The sequence below is a fragment of the Colias philodice genome, chromosome 28 (assembly GCF_061535455.1).
Source record: "Colias philodice isolate Cphi_HAF_F1 chromosome 28, ilColPhil1 Martin Lab GWU primary, whole genome shotgun sequence".
NCBI lineage: Eukaryota > Metazoa > Arthropoda > Insecta > Lepidoptera > Pieridae > Colias > Colias philodice.
In genome coordinates, this window is record NC_143113.1 from 514,539 (window position 1) to 537,862 (window position 23,324).

The 23,324-nt window shown below is 34.4% G+C and overlaps 2 protein-coding genes across 10 annotated transcripts in view; one reads left to right on the top strand and one right to left on the bottom strand.

Annotated features, from left to right (window-relative positions):
• The window catches only part of chb (CLIP-associating protein), a 68,901-nt gene that overhangs the window by 24,552 nt on the left and 21,025 nt on the right, over positions 1 to 23,324 (bottom strand). For 3 of the 6 annotated variants that reach the window (XM_089712113.1, XM_089712111.1, XM_089712112.1), the window contains exons 9-25: positions 22,751 to 22,840; positions 20,969 to 21,135; positions 20,024 to 20,146; positions 19,433 to 19,552; positions 18,603 to 18,730; positions 18,270 to 18,398; positions 17,608 to 17,741; positions 17,359 to 17,406; positions 15,275 to 15,406; positions 13,505 to 13,603; positions 12,818 to 12,938; positions 12,041 to 12,161; positions 11,622 to 11,723; positions 9,776 to 9,907; positions 8,535 to 8,719; positions 5,183 to 5,299; positions 4,236 to 4,354 (exon numbers count right to left, since the gene is read on the bottom strand). In XM_089712113.1, coding sequence (XP_089568239.1) covers positions 4,236 to 4,354; positions 5,183 to 5,299; positions 8,535 to 8,719; positions 9,776 to 9,907; positions 11,622 to 11,723; positions 12,041 to 12,161; positions 12,818 to 12,938; positions 13,505 to 13,603; positions 15,275 to 15,406; positions 17,359 to 17,406; positions 17,608 to 17,741; positions 18,270 to 18,398; positions 18,603 to 18,730; positions 19,433 to 19,552; positions 20,024 to 20,146; positions 20,969 to 21,135; positions 22,751 to 22,840 — 2,067 coding nt within the window. Of the gene's footprint in view, positions 1 to 4,235; positions 4,355 to 5,182; positions 5,300 to 8,534; positions 8,720 to 9,775; positions 9,908 to 11,621; positions 11,724 to 12,040; positions 12,162 to 12,817; positions 12,939 to 13,504; positions 13,604 to 15,274; positions 15,407 to 16,955; positions 17,058 to 17,358; positions 17,407 to 17,607; positions 17,742 to 18,269; positions 18,399 to 18,602; positions 18,731 to 19,432; positions 19,553 to 20,023; positions 20,147 to 20,968; positions 21,136 to 22,750; positions 22,841 to 23,324 lie in introns of all 6 variants that reach the window. The other 3 variants (XM_089712116.1, XM_089712114.1, XM_089712115.1) reach the window with 3 other exon arrangements.
• LOC149476141 (uncharacterized) lies at positions 394 to 2,338 on the top strand. Of its 4 annotated transcripts, none has more exons than XM_089712257.1 (2): positions 394 to 699; positions 953 to 2,338. In XM_089712257.1, exons 1-2 carry the CDS (start codon positions 559 to 561, stop codon positions 2,213 to 2,215), a joined length of 1,404 nt encoding a protein of 467 aa, XP_089568383.1. In that variant the 5' UTR covers positions 394 to 558; the 3' UTR covers positions 2,216 to 2,338. The 4 variants fall into 4 exon arrangements, with proteins under 4 accessions (XP_089568383.1, XP_089568381.1, XP_089568384.1 ...); XM_089712255.1 differs by having other exon boundaries at positions 395 to 753; XM_089712258.1 differs by having other exon boundaries at positions 564 to 870.

A 23,324-nucleotide genomic window follows, 5' to 3' on the forward strand; every position in this document is an offset into this window, starting at 1 on the left:
CCACTATTTATTGTATTTCACTTAGTACAAAATGTACATAGAAGTTTTCTCTGTGTCTGGGTGTTAATTATCTATACAAGTATTTATTTAAAAAATATATATATGTATGTTTATCAGCCATCTGGTTTCCATAACACAAGCGAAAGCTTAGTATGGGATCAGATCGTGCCGTGTGTGAAAATTGACAACATTTCATTTTTTATAAGGTCATGAAAGAAAAAAACCGTTTCTTTATTTTGCTATTGCGATTACAGAAAAAAAATTATTTAATTTTTTTATCGCATATTTTAGGAGAAATTAAATAAAAACGAAAAATGTTATGATGACGTCATACATACGGAGGAATAAAAACGCGCCCTAGCCTAATTTTCTATGTTAAAAAAAAAACTATCAATTTGACGTTAACATGGCAATGGCATGTCCTGTCACCTGTGTCATATTTCTAATGTCAATAGTTGTAGTGTTTACTGTTTACTGTTTGTGATTATTCAAATTTCAAGCTAACGAAGTATTGTTAGAACGTGTTATTTTGTTTTTGTTTTGGATTTTAATCTCACGATGAATCTAAATGAAAAATATACACCTTTTAAAGAGGCCAAATATTGTTTTGTTCCTTCCTGCAAGAACAATTCTATTAAACATAAAGAAAAAATGTTTTTTGTGGTGCCCAGTGCGTCTAAGCAAGACTGGTGTAAAGCAGTGGGTGTTGATTGCCCTAAGCGTAGCCTTTACATATGTGAAGATCATCTCAATGTAACATTATTCAGATTTTAGAATAGCAGAATTGTTTTTTTGAATAAATTTGTTTACATAGATTTTGATTCTCAAATCAATATTTGTGTTCTCATTAAACTAATTAAAACTATTATAGTATACTTGAATATTTTTCTGGCAATATATTTACAAACTTAGATTTCTTTCAATCCATTATTTACATCAATATTTGTTGCAGTTAAAAGAAGATATAACTAACTACATGTATTGGTCAACTATGAGAGGACGACCCAAACTCAAAGCTTCTTTACCGCAGTCCCTCCTACCTAATATATCTCCATTAAGGGAACCTCAGCCTAGCACATCATCAGCAGCAATTCCAATGGAGATAGATAGTGTCACAGAAAATAAGATGATTTTATTTTGTAATAAAGGTGTGCAAGTGAAACCAAAAATGGCAGATCGCACCACTAACTGTTCTTTGAGTAAAATTAAGACAGCTCCATTATCTTTTTGTCAAGATGATGATGACTTTAATAGTGAACAAATTGATATTGATGATGCCATACCATCAACACAGGGTAGCACTACTACTACAACTTCTGTAGATGTTTCTGACATTACAAACGAAAACATACAAAAATCCTTCATGCTAGAAATAATTGAAAAAAGGCCATTAGATTACATAGGATTACCACAAAATTATTATTGGTTAATAAACTTTTTTGTGTCTCATTTAAAATTAAAATCTATACATATTATAATAACATTATACAAAATTAAAAATAATTTATCATTCAGGCAAATATCAGACATGTTTTGTATATCTCTAAGCACTTTATGGCGTATATTTTATAAAGCTCTTTATGTACTATCTAATTTTTTTAAACAATTGATTTTTTGTCCCCCTATTTTGACTGTAAAACGAAACTTACCATCTTCTTTTAAAACAAATAAAGAATACTCAAATATATATTGCATAATAGATTGTTTTGAAATAGAAATAGAAAAACCATCCAAACCCATAGAGCAATCACTGACCTGGTCTCAGTATAAAAATGCTAACACACTAAAATATTTATTGGCTTCAACACCTGATGGTTTCATTGTTTTTGTATCAGCTGGCCATGGTGGCAGGATATCTGATACAAACATAGTGGAAGTATCTAGATTTTTAGATGTGTTACCACCTAACTGCTCAATATTAGCAGATCGGGGATTCAAACATATTGATACTTTATTGACTAAAAAAGGCATAAAGCTTCTTCGTCCACCAAGTGTTGCAAAAAATGTAAAATTAACAAAAAAAGAAGCCATTCAAAGTAAAGTTATTGCCAGTCTACGCATTCATATAGAGAGGGTTATTAGGAGAATAAGATTATTTAAATTGTTAAAACCACATTCTGTTATTAATAATAAGTTAATTCAATACATCGATGAAGTGGTAACAATAGCATGTGGTTTGATTAATTTACAAAGTTCCATAGTGAAAAATTGTTAAAATAAGTTAATTCAACAGATAGATGAAGTGGTGACCATAGTATGTGGTTTGATTAATTTATAAAGTTCTATAGTAAATATAAATAATGAATATTCTGTAAAAATAATTTTAAACAGTGTCATTTCTGTACGTAAGGACATTTAGGTTAAATTTACTAAGAAATTATTAAGTTCAAACTTAAACTTATGTATATGTATGTAGTTTTGTAAAATACTTATTTTATTTAATCTTAATATGCCTATGATTTTCATAATTTCCTATAAATAAAAGACTGTTTTTTATAAAGTTCTATTTATTTAACACTTTCCAACATTTTTGGGAAAATATATGTTTCCCAGAAATTTTCAGCACCCCTTAACAAATGTTGCATATAATCATCATCATAAAGGATGATTTTGTTTTGTTCAAAATGTGGATCAGCTACACAAAATAATCCTTTTTTCTTTTTAGCAGCAAACATCTGAAGCATAATTTGTGCTTTAAACTTTTCGTTTATTTCATTTTCGTTTATGTACCTTTTCATTGCTTTTTGACTCATTGGACTTTTTACTTCAATGACAAAGTCCTTGCAAATGCCATCTGGGGATACTCCAATTATAGGGGATAGTAAAATTAAGCCTTGTTTTTCGATGTGGATATTTAGTTGTATTTCAAGCTCCTGAATAACTAGATTTTCTAATGTTTTGCCTCTTTTAATAGCTTGAGTCTCTGGCACTTTATATCCCCCTAAAATACTGTTGACTAATGCACCATCTGTAGTTTTGCATTTCACTGCCTCATAAATTTTGGAGCCAGTCACTCTACCCTGACGCATTGCATGCCACAATTTAGAGTCAGCCTGTTTTTTAGTTTTTTCAGCTATTTGGTTTTTGAGGTTGTCTGTAATGATGTTTGCATACCATGATTTAAATGCCATGTAACTGTGATCATATTGGACATCTTGAATAAACTGGAGCATTAAATTAAAAACGGTTAAATCAATCAGTGCAGGCTGCTGTTCTTGGCAATATTTTAAAATCATTCCTTCAGATATATTGCGCAGATTACACTCATTAGTAAATGTGGATAATGTTACATTCACATTTATATCTTCAGGAACTTTCCTTTTTCTTCCCAAATTTTTAGCCAAAACAAACTGCTTATCTGTAACAGCTGCGGCAAGTCTGGGTTTAGTCCAATAGCAAACAGTTGATGTAACCGATGGCTCATCTGATCGTTTAACAAGCCAAATTACAAAACAAATGGCGTGTTTGCACCCTCCTGCTGCTGCTGCGCAGTCGTTACATTCAACTTTTATGATTTTTCCTGCAGTCTCATCTATTGTAGCAGACACGACGTATAGTTTCCCTTTAACTTTGTGTTCTGGTGTTACACGGCATTTAATTATACACAAATTTCCTTCCCGCTTAACTTCGACGTATCCTACTGCTGTTTCGACGTAAGATTCTCGAGATGCAAGTAATGCTTTAGCACTACGAGTTTCCGCAGCATTGTAGCAATCGTTTTCATACATATATTCCATTATCATCAGATAACTAACTGAAGGTAGGTTTCTATTATCAGCAGACTGAAATCCTTCGGAAACTTTCATTGTGTAGTATAAAATTACAACAATCTATGTTAGCTATCAAAATTTAAGATACTCGAAAAGACTTGCAAATAACGGTGTGTAGTTAATTACAAAGCTTGGCGAATGGCGCCTGGCGGTTTATTTTAGTGTCAACTGTCAAGAGTGATAAAATGTTAAATGTCAACTGTCGAGTTTTTTTTTTTAATCTAAATTACGTCGCAAAGGAAAAAATCTATTCCTCCGTATGTATGACGTCATTTGGCGTTTACGACATTTTAGAATGAGATGATTTTCAAACTCAAAAAGATGAATGAAAACTTTAATATTTTGAAAAAGCAAAAAATACGTGTATAATAATTTTTGATCTAGTTTTGATTAAAATAAAAAAATAAGTAGGTTAAAATTTTGAAATGTTGTCAATTGTCCTGAAATATTTATTTATTTACATACCTTGTAAAGCGACTGCTAAACTATTGGGCGTACAATAGTCATGCGCCAAATCTGCTAAGAATCTTAGCGCAGCCGCTTTTGTTTTAGCCGTGGGCGCTGTAGCACCGTCTGCTAAAAACCTGTTAAAATTTATTTAAATAATTAAATATTTGTAATTTGTTTTTAGGGTTCCGTACCGAAATGGTAACACGGGACCCTATTACTGAGACTTCGTTGTCTGTCTGTCTGTGTCCAGGCTGTATCTCATAAGCCGTGATAGATAGAAAGCTGAAATATTCACAAATGATGTATTTCCGTTGCAGCTATAACAACAAATACTAAAAATTAAAAAAAAACCTTCGTGCGCGAGTCCAACTCGCACTTGGCCGGTTTTATTTATAGAAAATTAAATTTAAAGCAGTCGTAAGTAAGTAAATCTTTCATATATTTTATATTTTGAATGCAATATAATTTTTCGCATTAATAGTTATTCTTGAAGAAAAAATCTTATCCTATTTCACTATTTAACACTAACTAGATAGTTATCTGTATACAGATACAAAAAAAAATACCATAAAATCGCTCTGTTCAGACGTGAAAACAAACGAACAAACATACTATCGCATTTACTTAAACTATTACATAGAAATAAGTTACCAACAGTTTTGAAACCCCTTTTATTCGCCAACGATATTCCCCCGTCCCTTGCCCCACAGTGGGCCAACTCAATGATATTACGTTTAATTTTGACCAATGAATAATATATATAATGTGTACCTTTTATGATGTGACAATGAAATAATGTACTTTTTATATAAAATAATGTTGCGGAGCTGATATAATTTGCACGCCATTTATGGCAAATGTGTTGATTCGAACTATAATGTAATTTTGTTATCTTTGTACACACATTATGCAAATAAAGAAATTTATGTATCAAACTCAAACTCAAGTGCTACTCAACTCACCTGAATATGTTGTGCAGTTGCAACTCAGCGGGGAAACATTCGTGTATAACGTCTAATGTCTTCATAATTTTGCTTTGCACTGAGCCGAGTATGTCCGTGCCGAGTTTCATTAGTAGCCTGGAAAATTATTGCATTAATTTTTTAAATCTACACTAATATTATAAAGAGGAAAACTTTGTTTGTTTGTTTGTTTGTAATGAATAGGCTCATAAACTACTGGACCGATTTTAAAAATTCTTTCACCACTCGAAAGCTATATCCACGAGTAATATAGGCTATACAGGGTGTCCCAAAACTCAACGTCAAGCCAAAACGGGGCGACAGGATTGATTGTAACCATCATGAGAAAAATCTAAAAAAAAATCTATCCCATGCATTTTGAAAATTATGGGCATTTAAGAAAAACCTAAAAATTTGGTCAACCTGTAACTATTTTTCGGTTATTGTGGTTAATTTTTATTATTTTTGTTCATTTAAACTTTGGAACCGTAACCCTAAATATCATTTCTAGAATCACAGTCAAAAATAATGACACAATTGCCCCAAGTTTCCTTGAATTGAAGACTATTTGTTAAACTATGAATTTAAAATTTTCTAAATTTGTCGACTTTGACGGCCCCTCCTTTAAAAAAAATGTACTAGAGTGCCTTGGCAAGTGCCATTAAAAGTTGGCGCATTTAATCAGGATTGTAAAATAGTACAATACTTGTTAGTTTCATACTAAAAAAAATGAATGAAAAATAAAAACCTCAAGTAACCCGATTTTTGCTAACCCTTTTTATTCAGTTAAAATGTTTTTTATTCGCACAAACTCTTGGTAGGTTCTTAGTTTTACGGTAAAATGATGAGAGAGATGGATAGTGGACATGTTTGCCATGAGTGAGCGAGACAGATAGTGACGCCACTTTTACCAAAGTCAACAAAAGTAAGTAAAATTAAAAAAATAATTAAAAATCTTGACCTAGTTTACTTTAGGTTTATTGAAATAAAAGTCAGATAGGGAAATAACATTATTTATTACAACAAATGTTCAAATTGTTTGCCATCAGCCTCAATACACGCCCTACATCTTCTTAAAAAAGATCTACTTATTTGCCGGGCATATCCTCGAGTGTTGATGTCCTCAGCAGCTTGAGAAATTCGTTCTCGCAGATCGGCTACACTCTCAATGGGCTTTGAATAAATTTTTTCTTTGAGAACGCCCCAATAAAAAAAATCCAGGGGATTTAAATCTGGGGAACGGGCTGGCCACGAGATAGTGCCTGAACGTCCAATCCACCTTCCCGGATATTTCTGGTCAAGGAAATTTTTTACTTGCACTGCGTAATGCGCTGGGCAGCCATCTTGTTGATACCACATGTGGCGAAGATCTGCTAGTGGTACGTCCTCTAACAAAGTTGGTAAATTTTCTCGTAAAAAATGTAGGTAATTCGTGCCATTCAAGTTCTCAGGCAGCTCAAAAGGCCCAACAATTTTGCCGTTTAAAATTCCGGTCCACAGGTTTACTTTAAAGCGATACTGGGATCTGTCTTCTCGCATTAAATGTGGATTCTCCACATGCCACTCGTGAAAATTGTGTAAGTTTATGTAGCCATCTTTTTTAAATGTACATTCATCTGACCAGAGAATTTTTTGGATGAATTGGGGATTTTCATTATGCCTCTGTAGCATTGTTCTACAAAATGAAATCCTTTCAGGATAATCTCGAGGGAGAAGACTTTGAACTCGTTGTACGTGAAACGGATGCATTTCGGCTCTTTGTAAAACACGATGTGCTGTGCTTTTGGGTATTCCCGTTCTTTCTTCAATTCCACGAACTGAAATACTTCGGTCATCTGCGACCTCTTGCAACACTTCTTCCTCGTAAGGAATGCGAGGTCTACCTCCAGCCCGCATTTGATTCGGGAAATGGCCGCTCTCCGTGAGTGAACGGTGCACATTAACAAACACGCGGTGATCCGGATAGCGCTCTAAATTTGGATATCTTTCACGATAAAGTCTAGCGGCGGCACTTGCGTTGCATCTGCATTCCCCATAAATGAGGTGCATGTTTGCATATTCTTGTGAAGTATAGCGAGTAGGCATCGTAGATAACAAGGGTATTATGCTAATACCAAAGTCCAATTCCAAAAGAAAGAAGCCAAAGTTGCCGGTATGTAATCAACAAGTCCAATTCACAATAATCCAAGTCCAAAAAGAGAAGCCAAAGTTGTCAGTACTAAATCAACACAAGCGAATACGGAAAGGTGCGCAGTAGACGAATGAGCGAAACGTACTAACTGATGTCAAACTGGTAGCGTAGCCATTTGCTTGGTATGGCGTCTGTATCTATTTCATTCGCACTCGTTTAAACGACGCATCTTCGTCTCACTGCGTGGCGTCACTATCTGTCTCGCTCACTCATGGCAAACATGTCCACTGTCTATCTCTCTCATCATTTTGCCGTAAAATTAAGAACCTACCTAGAGTTTTTGCGAATAAAAAACATTTTAATTGAGTAAAATGGGTTAGCAAAAATCGGGTTACTTGAGGTTTTTATTTTTTTATTCATTTTTTTTTGTATGAAACTAACAAATATTGTACTATTTTACAATCCTGATTAAATGCGCCAACTTTTAATGGCACTTGCCAAGGCACTCTAGTACATTTTTTTTAAAGGAGGGGCCGTCAAAGTCGACAAATTTAGAAAATTTTAAATTCATAGTTTAACAAATAGTCTTCAATTCAAGGAAACTTGGGGCAATTGTGTCATTATTTTTTACTGTAATTCTAGAAATGTTATTTAGGGTTACGGTTCCAAGGTTTAAATGAACAAAAATAATAAAAATTAACCACAATAACCGAAAAATAGTTACAGGTTGACCAAATTTTTAGGTTTTTCTTAAATGCCCATAATTTTCAAAATGCATGGGATAGATTTTTTTTTAGATTTTTCTCATGATGGTTACAATCAATCCTGTCGCCCCGTTTTGGCTTGACGTTGAGTTTTGGGACACCCTGTATATCATCACGCTAAGACCAACAGGAGCGGAGCCACGCGGGTGAAACCGCGCGGCATAGCTAGTTTTTTTTGAAATATGAATTAATTAATGACGAATGAGTGAATGATGGAATGAGTGTGTGAGGAATGAATGAGTTCGCAAACTGCGTCCAATTAGTGTATTAGTAGTGAGAACACTTTTTTGTAACTTTTTGGTAGTTTTTACCTATTTTTTTGTTATTTTCGTCGATTTTTTATAACTTTCTTGGTATTTTCAGTGATAATTTGTGGCTTTTGAGGTATTTACACAGATTTTTGTTGACTTTTTCATATTTTTTCATGATTTTTCGTAATTTCCTCGTCTACCCTCACCTGAACATAAGCTGATACAGCCAGTCCTTCAAGTGTTGCCAATGCACGAGCAGCAACTCACAAACTGCGTCCAATAATAATGAAAACACTTTCGTATGCGCGTCGACGAACATCTTGTTCAATAGTTCTGTGAGGCGTCGGAGCTGATCTTCGTTTAGGAGCCGACCGCTGTTTAGGTAATTGGCCTGGAAATTAGTTAAAAATAATATTAAGGGCCGATTTTTCAATTTCGAATTCGTTGAATAATGTATAAAACTACCACTTTAAAAACGTATTCTTATTGCCCGCATTTGACAGTTTACGTGACATTTTAATATTATCGTGTAATACTTTATTGGACGGATAAGTTTTATCCAAGCATTGAAAAATCGGCCCTAAGGCAAATAGAGTATCAAAACTTTTATATACTAGATGTTGCCCGCAGCTTCATCTACTTGGAAAAGATAAATTTTCATGGTACAAAATTTTCATAGGGGATGAATCCCCTATATTATCCCCATGGGGGTAGAATCGATCAAAATCCTTTCTTAGCGGATGCCTATGTCCGTTCGATCTAATGCGTATACGCACACAGCACTATGATGTCATCAAAAACACTTCAGACATTGAAAAGAATGTATATATTAATTTTTAAATATGTGAGTTTGTGTTGAGTTGAATTCCTTTTTACATTTGAGTAAAGTTTGTGATATTTTGAGTTTTTGACGTGACAACGTCTTATAATTCGATAGAGCCGGCTGCACGCACGAAAAAACATGACTCATGCGGCGTTACCTCGCTCTGAGGCGTTCCATGTAAGGCTTGAAGTGCGAGCGAGAGCGCGGAACGAGCGACAAAGAAGCACAATCGGACGTTGTCACGTTCAACTATCGTCAGTAAACCGACTTTACAGACAACCAATTTTTTGTATAGTGTGTGTCTTCCAAATGCTATCACTAGTGATGTACTCGTAATTTTAATGGCAACTTGACTGACCGGTTGGCTTGGTTGGTAGTGGCCATGCCTTCGTGGGTTCGATTCCCACCCGAGGCAAATATTTATATGTATGTTTAATAATGTTAAATTATATATGTATGTTTATCAGCCATCTGGTTTCCATAATACAAGCGAAAGCTTAGTATGGGATCAGATCGTGCCGCGTGTGAAAATTGTCCTGAAATATTTATTTATTTATTTTACTGAATTTATTTATTTGGTTGTTATTTTTATCAACTTGAGTCAATTATACGGGTTTAACTCACCAAATGTGTCAAGCCATCTTTCCTCTCAGTCCAATGCGTACACGCACACAATGCTATAATATCGTCGGGTGGTGGGGGTGGGGGGGGTGAACCCTCCCACCCGAGACGACCGGACGATGACCAGGATATACTCTGTGGAGATAAATAAATATATATATATATATATATTTTTATAAATATATATTAAATATTTATTTTATTTATTTTTATTTATTATTATTATCTCTGTGGAGATAAATAAATATATATTTATTTATATATATTTATTTAATATATTTTTTTTAATAAAAAAATATAGTGATACTAGAGGTCCACCCCGGCTTCGCCCGTGGTACATATTTCGCAATAAAAGGTAGCCTTTGTCCTTTCTCGGGTATCAAAATATCTCCATACCAAATTTCATGCAAATTGGTTCAGTAGTTTAGGCGTGATTGAGTAACAGACAGACAGACAAAGTTACTTTCGCATTTATAATATTAGTATGGATTATGGGTTCGAAATAAAGACGAAATTGCGTTTTTTGTAATAACCAAAAACATTTACAATACAGAGGGTCGATGTCACTGACATGACTTTGACATTTCGGTAGATAATAAATCGGTACAGAAAAAAAAACAAAGACCGGTAGGGAAGTGATGACTTTACATAAATAAATAAAATCCATCTTTCGGCCAACCCAGGTCTTTTGGTTAAGTTACATGTCCTGTTTATTACTCTTACTTTAAACTCAAACTCAAACATTTATTTATTCAATTAGACTTCTTATAGAAGCACTTTTGAATCGTCATTACATATTTTTAACATTTACCACCGATTCGGAAAGCAGTATCTACGGAGAAGAACCGGCAAGAAACTCCATAGTTGCTCTTTTAAATTATGTCAGTTTTACAATTTAATTTTACATGACATGTTATTATAATATAACTAATATAAATTTGGCATGTTATTATAATAACATGCCAAAGAACTGTCCTGTGGTTTTCACGCGACAACCCTCCATGGGTTTTTATTTATGACATTATAGTAACAAATCAAACCACTCAATCACGTATGATTAATAACTATATATTATTTTATTTTTATTTAACACTTTATTTTTGACAATGTGTTCGTTATTGTCAGGAGAAGGATCTTAAGAAAGTAAATCAAGAAATTTGCGCCAGAAAATTAAGAAAATGCGAAGTCATACAAGACTATATAACTTCACGGATTTGACAATTTGCACGAAGACTTTAAAATAAATAATTAATATGTATATGTCACGGCTAAAGGTAGGTGAGAACATAAACTTAAGATTAGCCGGCTAAACTTAGGTTTATTTTCGACGAGGTGTTAATGTTAGTTTGTTCTATCTTTAGCCGGCTAAACTTAAGTGTAACCGCAGGCCCGTGGCTAAAAATGTCGGGGTGGGTAGATTTGGTTAGCGCCGGGCCGGTGGAGGGCTTGAGGGGCCCGCACAGTGCCAGAAAACACTCGCCCTGTTCCTTACATGTATTATAGTAACCAAATCTACCCACCCCGACTCAGGGCAGAAAGCTGGTGGCTAGGTTAGGTTAGGTTAGAACTCTTAAGACCCGCACGAGCCGAGCGAGCGCAGCGAGCGTGCTGCGGCAGCAGCCGGCGAAGTGCCAGAAAACACTCGCCCTGTTCCTTACATGTATTATAGTAACCAAATCTACCCACCCCGACATTTTTAGCCACGGGCCTGCGGTTACACTTAAGTTTAGCCGGCTAAAGATAGAACAAACTAACATTAACACCTCGTCGAAAATAAACCTAAGTTTAGCCGGCTAATCTTAAGTTTATGTTCTCACCTACCTTTAGCCGTAACATATATAAAACTCACATCATGCCGTCTGTACGAATCAAGACTCCGTTCAGAGCAAACGCTCGAAGCTTCCGAATCGTCGTCCCTTCTGCCTTCGCATGTCGAATTGTCTTCTGGACTCTGGAATTAAAATATAATAATTATTTTAAACGTTATTTGTTTGTTTGTATGTGTACAGTAAAAAAAAGTTTCTTACAATCATTGACTGACCGGTTGGCTTGGTTGGTAGTTGCCCTGCCTTCCAAGACAGAGGTCGTGGGTTCCATTCCCACCCGGGACAAATATTTGTGTAAGTATAAGTGTTTATTTAAAATTATATATGTATGTTTATCAGCCATCTGGTTTCCATAACACAAGCGAAATTTTATAATGGGATCAGATCGTGCCGTGTGTGAAAATTGTCCAAGAATAAATAATAATAATGAATAAAAACTTACTCTTAAAGTCTGTTCGGCATCTCTAGACTGCTGTAACAATCGTAAGCTAGCCGCTGGAGGTCGAGTACTTCTCTCCATGGATTCCCTACGACGACCCACCACACTGCTCGAGCGACCAGTTCTGAAAATAAAACTCAAGTTTAAAATAGACAAAGAAATTTTTTACTAGCTTACCGCCCGCTTTGTCAAAAACCTAATAAATTATACACTAAAACCTTCCTCTTGAATCACTTTACTATATTAACAAAAAACCGCATCAAAATCCGTTGCGTAGTTTTAAAGATTTGCATACAAAGGGACATAGGGACAGAGAAAGCGACTTTGTTTTTTTTTATACATACTATGTAGTGATTCACAAAAAAAAAAATATAGTTAAGAAGAAATTAAACAGATTACATACTGATATTACATTATAATGACGCTAAAAATTATTCAAAATCAATTCCAAATTAGTTGAAATAAAGCTCTAAAAACGATTCTATCAAGTTAAAGAATAATTTAAAGTTGAAAGAAAAGTTCAATTACTTCATCCTTTCATTATAAATTAAAATTATTGTTTGAAATTGCGGGCAAAGTCGTAGGCGGAAATCTAGTACATATACTTAATATTATAAAGCTGAAGAGTATGTTTGTTTGAACGCGCTAATCTTATGAACTGCTGGCCCGATTTGAAAAATTCTTTCGGTTTTAGATAGCCCATTTATCGAGGAGGGCTATAGGCTATATATCATCACGCTAAGACCAACAGGACGTTTTTGTATATAGAGATATTCTTACCTAGTGGGACTAGTCTCCCGGGATCCGGCCAAAGAGCGCGGGATCCCGGACGGTCTGCGTCTGGCGCCCGTTAGTGACACCGGACCCGCACGGGATGATGGTGATGATGAACGGGATGTCGCTGTGGTGATCAAATTTAATTAAAAGGTCTATTTAATCAATTTCATCATTAAGGGCCGATTTTTCAATGCTTGGATAAAACTTATTCGTCGAATAATGTATACAACTACCATTTTAAAAACGTATTCTAATTGCCCGTATTTGACAGTTTACGTGACATTTTAATATTATCGTGTAATACTTTATTGGACGGATAAATAATATCCAAGCATTGAAAAATCGGCCCCAAGTCAAATAAATTTCAACTCTTAGATAACCGAGATATTTCACAGTAAGTTAAATCAATGTGACGAAGTAGCACGTGTCAATGAAATAAGTAAGTGACGGGAAGTAGCTATGAACATAATTTTAAAATAAGGGTCGGCGCAAACGGGCCGCCGACCACAGACACTGGAGACCCGTTTGAGCCAGCCTTATTAAAATGGTGATACATATTACAAATTGCAATATGTATAGTATATATGTAGTAACAATTTTATACATAACATATTTAATCAATTCCCCCCCCCACACACACACACACACAAAATAAAGCGTAATAAAAAAAGCCTAAATAAAAAAACTCACGTTGTGACTGCGACACTCCGGGCCTCGATCTCGAGCGACTCACAGTTCGTTCGGGACTTGGCGCGACTGTACCACTCACGGGTGAACGTTTTGCGCGGGCTGCAAATCAAATTTGATTTCAAATTCAAATCAAATTTTTGTAAAACGAGTTTTGTGATGGTGAAGATATATTAATGTGCAGTTTTATTGATCAATGCAAATGAGGGAAAAAAACTATTATATGTAAATGGCAGATAACTAACTTTATTGTAAATGGATAAAAAAATATGTTTTTGAAAAGTTAGTATATTTTTAAGTTGAATCTAGGAACTTAGAAGATTAATGCAAAATAATAGGAAATGAAACTTTTTAATTATTATTATTTCAATAAAAGACTACCTATTGGTGTTTATTTGTGTAACAATTAAAAAAAAGTGATACAGTAGCAGCAAAATTCGAACTTTTACAGTATATCTTACAGGAGCTTTGAAGCCTACACAATAAACATATTTTAATATTATACACACATACTATATTTTAGCTTGACACTTTACAAAAGCAGTGAAAAAGAAACCACATCACTTGTGCGAAATACATGTAACAATTTACTAGCGAATAAAACAGGTTCGGAATATGTATGTGAATAAATTAAATAATAAAGAATAAATACATAAAGAAACGTAAATTTATAAAATACATAAATTTACACAAATGATAGTAAATAAATTTCAACTCGAAAATCGAAATTATAGACAAAGTACTTATAAAACCTCTGAACTGATAAAGAAATATTTTGTCTCATTCACTCTTAAAACATTTACATTAAAAAGAAAGTGACGACAGTGCATATATTTTTCATACTATAAAATCGCATTGCATCTCTCTTGCACTTTCATTATTAATAGAATACTATCTCACTCGCACATTCTAAACTAAACAACGTTATGTCAACCTAATTTAACAGTATTATAATGTTTTGTCGCATTCTTTCCAATGTCAAATACCGTCAGAATGAAAGAGACAAACAGATATGGATAATACTTAATGTGAAATATACTAAAAAAATGTATTAGCGATACGAAACATTGAAAATTGAACCTATATTATAGAAATACCTTGCTGGGCCATTTCCCCCTCTTCAGGATTGCATATAAAATATTATTTACATATATAATACGATAATATATAACATTTTAACATATACATCAATTAAACTTGAGTCTGATTGTATCTTGTACATACATAAAGAGATTTAAAATAACTATTGGCTAGAATTAATTTTATGACTTTTATATATTTTACAAGAATGCAATAGCATTCAATTTAAAAAGTGCTTAAAGTGTCATATCTGTATAATTAATAGTTTGTGTGTCAATTGTATAATATTGTGAGAATATTATGTGTCATTTTTACAAATATTGAATTGTATGACACTGTATATATGTGTGTGTGTTTGTATAATTGTTAGATTTTGTGTCATTGGAATAACTTTAACTTAATGTGTTGTTGTTTAATCTGTATAGCATTCATACGCGTGCTTGCGTGTTATCTATGCAACTATTAGTTTGCTTGTCATCTGTATAATGTTTAGTTAGTGTATATGTCAACTGTAAAATTACTTTGTGGGACTGTATGTGTGTGTGTGTATACTTTGTGTGTCATGTGTATAACTTTTAGTTCGTGTTTACCTATAATTTGTATATGCAGTCTGTTTATCATATGTATAATTACGAGTGTGTATGTATACTTTGTGTGTATGTCTGTATATTTTGTATGTATGTCTATACTCACGCAAACTAGCGGTCCCGGCAGCCACTTTATTCCTAGCGAGATGCGAATACATGGCCCTCGCTTTAGCGCGCTGAGCCGCGGCCGCGTCCACTGCGCTGACTGACCTCGCACTGACCCCCGCTGGGGACCGGTCTGTTGTTTTAGTTTGGGGGTTAGTTGTACCCCGTGTGGGGTGTGGGGGTTAGTGACGACCCCGTGTGGGGTGAGGGGGTTAGTTTTACCCCGTGTGGGGTGAGGGGGTGTTTGGACCCCGTGTGGGATGGAAGGGATGGGGTGTAGGATGAATACATTTAAAAGCAGGACCAATGGGAAATACGGTACGTAGAAAGGGTATGTTAAGGTTGATAAAAATAAATAAAAAACGATAAAAATTAAGTTCCAGTATGGGAATGGGGTTTGTTAAAAGGTCAATAAAATAAATAAAAAACGATAAAAATATAATAATAATTCTGGTATATTTTTTTTTATTTGTAAGGAATATTGTAATTTCTAAATGTAAATGAGAAATATGTGTCGGAGAAAGACCTGTCTGGTCATGTTGGATATCTTAAAGAAAATTGCGATTCACATTGTTTTACCGCTTTTGGGATAAAATATTAAAGGAATTTAATAAATTTTGCACACTTTGTGTGCAGTTTTAACCAACTCGAAATATTAATAATTTTTATTTACGTCAATAACGGTAAATAATAGCTACACTACTTGTAAAGATAATGATCTATTGGAATCATTTATCATATAAATAATTTATTTCACTTAGGGCCAATTTTTCAATGCTTGGATAAAACTTATCCGTCCAATAAAGTATTACACGATAATATTAAAATGTCACGTAAACTGTCAAATACGGGCAATTGGAATACGTTTTTAAAATGGTAGTTTTATACATTATTCGACGAATTAGTTTTATCCAAGCATTGAAAAATCGGCCCTTAAAACATTTTACAAATTAGAGCGACCCAGGCTCCTAAGATAAACTATTACTATATATACGACTATTACTATAGATACTATAGATAAACTGTTTTTCAGGAGCCTGTGAATGGAATGTATATGAAAATGATCGGATTTCAATGTTGGTTGTAATCTGGATCAATTGTCCCCGTTCTGGGCGTGGGACGGAGCACGTGGCCACGTGTGGGACGAGTGGGACGGCTTGGGATCTGTGCGGTGTTGGACATAGGACAGCGAATAACGTTTTGTAAGCAAATAACATAAGGTAGGTAAAGCGAGATAACTCAATAAAAACAGCAATATATATATTCTTAATATTATACACATTTTTAAAAATAAATAAACCACCGGGTCACAAGAGAACCTTGATTTTATTTAACCGACGTTCCCAAAATATATTTCCAGGCGAAATCGGTGCTTCATATTGATTGTTTAAATAACATTAAACCGGTGGCCATGTTTTAAACATTGTGGCAAAAACATTGGTGTTATTTTTTTGTAAAAAAAAGCTTTCTTACAGCGGGAATCGAACCCTCACACAACCATCAACATAATAATCTAAATTGTAAGACTTCAAAGGGCATTAAAGATGTTTTCCTCAGAAAAATTATCTTTAAAATACAAAATATGACTTTATCTCCCCCCCCACCAGGAATTCTAGCCCTCCCCCCACATCTAAAAACCCTATTTAAAAACCCAAAAATAAATAAATTTGCACAATTTCGACCTCTCATAGCAACAGGTATATGCGATATCGGCGGTCTCTCTTGCGACGCTCTGCGTCTACGCAACGAGTTCGTTCTATGCACCGAAAGGTTTTCCGTTGAAGCTGTTGATTTTTTACATTTTTCATATATGTTTTATATATAAATATATGATGATTGGGCACAAACCGATCCAGGGCAGCGTGTAAATGAAATTTTTGTTTAATTTTTTGCGGGTAGTTGCATATTTTCTAATATTACATGCGAGATTTACAGGGTACTTAATAAGAAAATTTCAAGAATATGCTGGAGGTTTTTGTTATTGGCTACTAAGAAGATACAACAAATTGAATTTTTAAACATCAGTATTGGCAAGTTTTTGAAAGATATATGTGAATAAATAATATAATAAACAAAGGATTTTACCTGATACACTAGCAGATGGACTTCTTGGACTTGTCAGCATTCTCCTTTCTGTAATACATAATAATATAATTTTTATTAAGAGTTATAAAACGCGCGTTGAGAGTAAAATTTCACGTCATGTCAATACCATCACGTCATGGATTAAGGCAATGATTTTGATATCTTCAAATCTAGCCAAAAAAGTTTCACTGCTGACACGTGTGCTCGGCACACACGCTCTTTTTTATTTTTATTTATTTATAAACTCACCTGTGCCAATATGTTGCAAGCTATCCACGCTACCCAGACGTTCTCGTTCTATCTGTTTCTGCGCAGCCGAATCGAGCCGAGCGAACAATTGTTCAGCTTGATCCGGGAAGTGACGCTTGTAAGCCCAGTACGCTCTGCGACATTGTAGTATAATTAAATTTATAACCAATTTAAATTAACAGAAACGTCTCGATTTACGCATCCAACGTTTTTGAAAAACGTTAAAACAGGCAATTTAAGAGACAGTTTTTTCAAATAGCTTTAGAAATTGAAGATTTTAAAAATTATTATTATTAACTAACTTAGAAAGTAAAATCCGTTGAAATCTTTCATTTCTAAATGTACCTATAATATTCTGGTTAAATCAAACGCAAGAAAATACAAGCATAGCTTTTACAAATAAATAACAATCATAACGTGGGCTTGTGTCAATAATTAATTCTTACATAAAAATAAGCACATAATATCATCAAAAAAATAGCAATAAAACTAGATAGACTGGTCACATTCAAATTTCGAACTAAATGAAGCGATATGATTGGTTATTCACAAACACATTCCTCCCTTCACTTGCTCGCACATTATTCGTGAAATAGCACCCTTAAAATACTTTTTTTTGTTAAAAAATAAATAACATTTCTAAGAATAAATAGATATCTCACCTCCGTCCATTATTCCTCGCTACACTATCAGCGTCCACACACGCTCGTCGTATAGCTTCGTGTATAACTTGCTGCTGCTTCTCTATCGCGGTGGTCGACCACCTTTCTAACACCAGCACTAGCACCTCACTGGAATATGGGGTTTATTTATTAGTTATTGCACTTTAAAAAAAAAAACATCGTAATGATGATGATGATGATAATGAAAATGATGACGATACGCCAAGGGAGTAAGTGGGGATGGTGATGGTGGTTGGTATGATTAATGAATAATGATATTCTACGTTATGGCGGTACTACTAAATATTTACTAAAATACTACTTTTAACTAACCTGAGTGTAGACCGTATCTCCTTGCTCTTATTGGTAGTCAAGTTTGTAGTTAACACGGGTATGAGTCGCGGTGAGTGTACATGCACCACTATGTAGCGTACACACACTGTGCCCGCTGAGGAAACAACCTGTAGAAGAAAAAATATAGTAAATAAAAACTTTTTAACGGGTTTAAAACGCGATTACTTAATTACTAGCTGTTCGTCACGGCTTTGATAACTCAAACTTGAACATTCTCTGTTTGATAAATATATTTAAACGGATTTAAAACACGATTATCTAAAAAAAAGGTCGCCGAGTTTTGAAAACTCATACTCGAAGATTCTCTACTTGATAAATATATTTTAACGGATTTTAAACGCAATTTATTATTTTGTAGCTATTGGTTCTGGTTATGATAGAAAGAAAGAAACATATACTTACTTACTTTTTAACGGGTTTTAACAGGATTTATTATCTATTATAGTATTTAGATATATGAATATTTGGATATAATATTAATTATTTGAGACATATGTACGGTTCGTACACCTAGGGATGCTGCTGCTGATAATAATTAAAACTAAGCTGCTAAGATAATATGCTTTATTGCTATGCTATGATGATAAGAGTTACACACGTAAGCGGCTCGCGACGTTTCAACGTGAACTAATGCTATATGAAAATGAAAATGATGTGACATACAAAAAATGATGATGATGCGCTCTGTACGGTTGCACCGTACAACATAAATTCGAAACAAATTATCAAACAAATCAAATTTCTGGTCCTTCGAGCCGGATTTACTGATAAATTCCCAACTAATTATTTAATATTAATTAATTTCTTACCTTAGCGGCGTTCTGTATCAAGTTTATTAACTCTTGCAATATATAGAGACTGAATTGTTCCAATTTGTTCTTTAGCACCTTCGCCATATGGGCTATTGTTATGCACGCTTCGCGTACAACCTGTAAAATAAATGTACGGTTAGCAAAAACATCGTCATAATTACTTTAAATGACTTTTTGTAATTTAATGTAGAATTCGTTGACTAACATAAAAATAAATATTTTTAACTAAAATAAAATAGTTATCCTGCGATTATTTAAAAAACAGTTATGTGTGTTTAATATGTGTTTTTTTTGCTATTTGTTTTTAAAAAGTAAAGTCGAAATTCATGCGTGATATTGAAATTTAACAATAATATCACGGGCCTTGAGCGCGGGGACCGAATCCAGAAATTGCGTAACGAAAAACCTGACGCTCCCCACTCCGACGGGCGCGGAGGTGTGGCTTGAAGGCATAGCATGCAATAGCTTTATCGCGGCAGTCTTCGAGTGACACACGTCTTTTTTTACATATTTAGTATTTACCCTAGTTTTTTTCCAAAACACCATTTTCTACATTTACTCATATAATCAATAAAAAATCAAACTCACCTGGCTCCTAAGATCCTTGATAACGACTAGAAAAGGCACCGACAGATCCTTCAAGTGCGCCGCAAACTCGACCGGGTACTGCGTGTGCGCATTTGCAGCTAACAGCGAACGTATTTTTTTCAGCTGCAAATTATATTATTTTATTAGATTTTGCTTTTAAAAGCGTGTTAAAAAGACAAAAACGTGTCCTTTTAACTTCTTTTTCTTGTCTTTTGTAAAACGTGTCCATTTTTGCCCCGTTTTTTTTATGATCACGTTATGGATTCACTGAAAGTGACAATATTATAAATGCGAAAGTTTGTGAGGATGTGTGTGTGTATGTGTGTTCGTTACTCTTTCACGCTACTACTGAACCGATTACAATGAAATTAAGCACACATATAGAGGGTAACTTGGATGAACTGAGCGGGAACTGTGCGGGTTTTTCTTTGAAAACGCGGGCGGAGAGCTAGTTGAAGTGAAACTTCTTTATCGGGCTTAGAAAAAAATTTAGTGTAACATTTTTTCGTTACGCGTGACATTATTCCGTTACGCGCCATCTTTTTCTTATCCCTACCATGTTAATTATGTAAAAGTGTAAACTGTTCTTTTCTCTAATAAAGGTAAGTGAAGCTAAAACATGGTGTTTGAATTAATTATTTAACCCCATTGTTTAACCCTGTATAATCAGTCTGTATAGACTGGCCGGTTGGCTTGGTTGGTAGTGGCTCTGCCTTCCAAGACAGAGGTTGTGGGTTCGATCCCCACCCGGGGCAAATATTTGTGTGATGTACATAGATGTTTGCTCTATGTCTGGGTGTTAATTATGTATATAAGTATTTATTTAAAATTATATATGTATGTTTATCAGCCATCTGGTTTCCATAACACAAGCGAAAGCTTAGTATGGGATCAGATCGTGCCGTGTGTGAAAATTGTCCCGAAATATTTATTGATTTATCTCACCGCGTCCACCCGCCGCTCCCAGTCGGCGGCGCGGTCGCCGAGCAGCGCGGCCGCGTGCCGGCACAGGTCGTCCAGCCCGCGCGCCCCGTACACCGCGGCGGGCGGAGCGTGCGAGAACGCAGCTTCGAACGCTTCGCTCGACACTGCACCCGCGCCCGCTTCGCTCGCTATTATAAATAAATTGACATAAAAAATTGGTACAGCTTATGCAATGACTCGCTATTATAAATAAACACTTTATTGACATAAAAAATAGGTACAGCTTATATGTATACTAGCTGCTCCGCGCGGTTTCACCCCCGTGGCTCCTCTCCTGTTGGTCGTAGCGTGATGATATATAGCCTATAGCCTTCCTCGATAAATGAGCTATCTAACACCGAAAGAATTTTTCAAATCGGACCAGTAGTTCCCGAGATTAGCGCGTTCAAACAAACAAACTCTTCAGCTTTATAGTATTAGTATAGATGAATCCATAGGCTTAGGAATCTGTAAAATACTGTGTCTCAAGAGCCAAAAATGACAATAAAAATGGAAAATGGAAAACCAAATAATGCAACATGGACACAAAGAGGTGAATGCTACGCTATATACCGTGCCCACGCCCGCTTCGCTCGCTAAAACGATGTAATGTATATTCATGTGGATACGAAGACAACGCGAAAAATAACAGAAGAATTGTAAACAACGTAAAAACGAATAGACAGACAGCCGTATGTAATGTAGTATTTATACCAAATATGTAAAAAAACAGATTTTAAAAATGGTTTCACCAGTAAAAATCTACAATATAGTTGAACATACAAAAAAGCTTATGCAAGCTAAAAAAAATTGAAATTAAAATCAACATAGAGAAAAATAATATCAAAAAACTTGAAACAAAACATAAATTAATTGTAAGTTAGTAAAATTTTGCAAGAAAACTCGAACAATAATTATTAACTCTTTGGTAAATCATAGCAATAAAATCGCTATAATTATTCGAACACGAAATAGCAGTAATATAAACGTGTAACCATTGCAATTCAAAATTATTTACATTTTAAAAACAGAATATTTAATAAAACAAACGGTTTAAACTCAAGTTACAAACAAAGTATTAAACCTTAAAAAATTCAGGAAAATAAATTACGAAGCACAAAAAATTTCAACAATTAATTTTTATTTTGAATGAAAAAAAAAAGAAATATGATATTTTTTCAAATTAATGTGAATAAGTAACGATATTACAAGTAAAAAGGTGTAGATAAGTTAACACAACATTCGATCTTCAAACACGGCACACTAACGCACGCACGATTAAAGTGAGATGGCATGATTTAAATATCGTAAACAAAAAAGAGACAAAAGTAAATTGTGGCTAATTAGCCACATCTCGACGTTATTATCTCGTGTTTGATTTAACACCAGACTATACATCTACACTAATATTATAAAGAGGAAAACTTTGTTTGTTTGATTGTAATGAATAGGCTAATAAACTACTAGACCATTTTTAAAAATTCTTTCACCATTCGAAAGCTACATTATCCACGAGTAATATAGGCTAGGTTTTATCCCGGAAATCCCACGGGAACGGGAACTATGCGGGTTTTTCTTTGAAAACGCGGGCGAGGCCGCAGGCGGAAAGCTAGTTTAGAAATAAAGTGTGCGAAACGTCTGGTAAATAATATAAAGAATAAATCGCGTTTAAAAAAGTCTTAATTTCAATGTACACCTTTTTTCTAATAATATCATTAGTTTTAATTAAAATGAATAAAAATGATTGTTACAATGAAAACTCACCACTAGAACTAGTTAATTTAGCCGTCGGCGGTTTCCTACTAGCCGACGGCGCTCCATACAATCCGCCGATCGTCTTCTTCACTTCACACGCTACAATGTTTGTTAGATGAGGGTTAATCGTGTTCTAGAATGTTCTAGAACGTTCTCGAAGCTTCTAGAATGTTCTAGAACGCGCTTTGTAAACGAATGTTCTAAAACGTATTTATGAATAGCTTTTATTATAATACGCGGGCGTTCTAGAACAATTTTGAAATAATGGCTTTCTTGAAGAATTTCTAGAACATTCTAGAAGGTTCTAGAACGCTTTCGAATGTGGACGTTCAGAACACTTTAAATATAATGCGTAAATGTTCTCTAGTGAAGTCGTAGAATTATATCAAACGTTCTAGAACATTCTGGAAGCTTCTATAATGCTTTGGAAAGAATGCGACGAGGTTCTAGAACACTTATTCTTAATTTATTATATGTATAGATATACGTAATGAGTAGGCGTTCTAGAGAGGTTAATCGTGACGTTCTAGAACATTCTCGAAGCTTCTATAACGAAACAATGCAGTTGTCGTGTTTAATTGAT

Excerpts from the sequence above, each read along its gene's own strand:
- LOC149476141 (XM_089712255.1), top strand. The coding sequence starts at position 559 with ATGAATCTAAATGAAAAATATACACCTTTTAAAGAGGCCAAATATTGT. Across the intron at positions 754-952 it reads TATGTGAAGATCATCTCAAT|TTAAAAGAAGATATAACTAA; the intron begins GTAACATTATTC and ends TATTTGTTGCAG.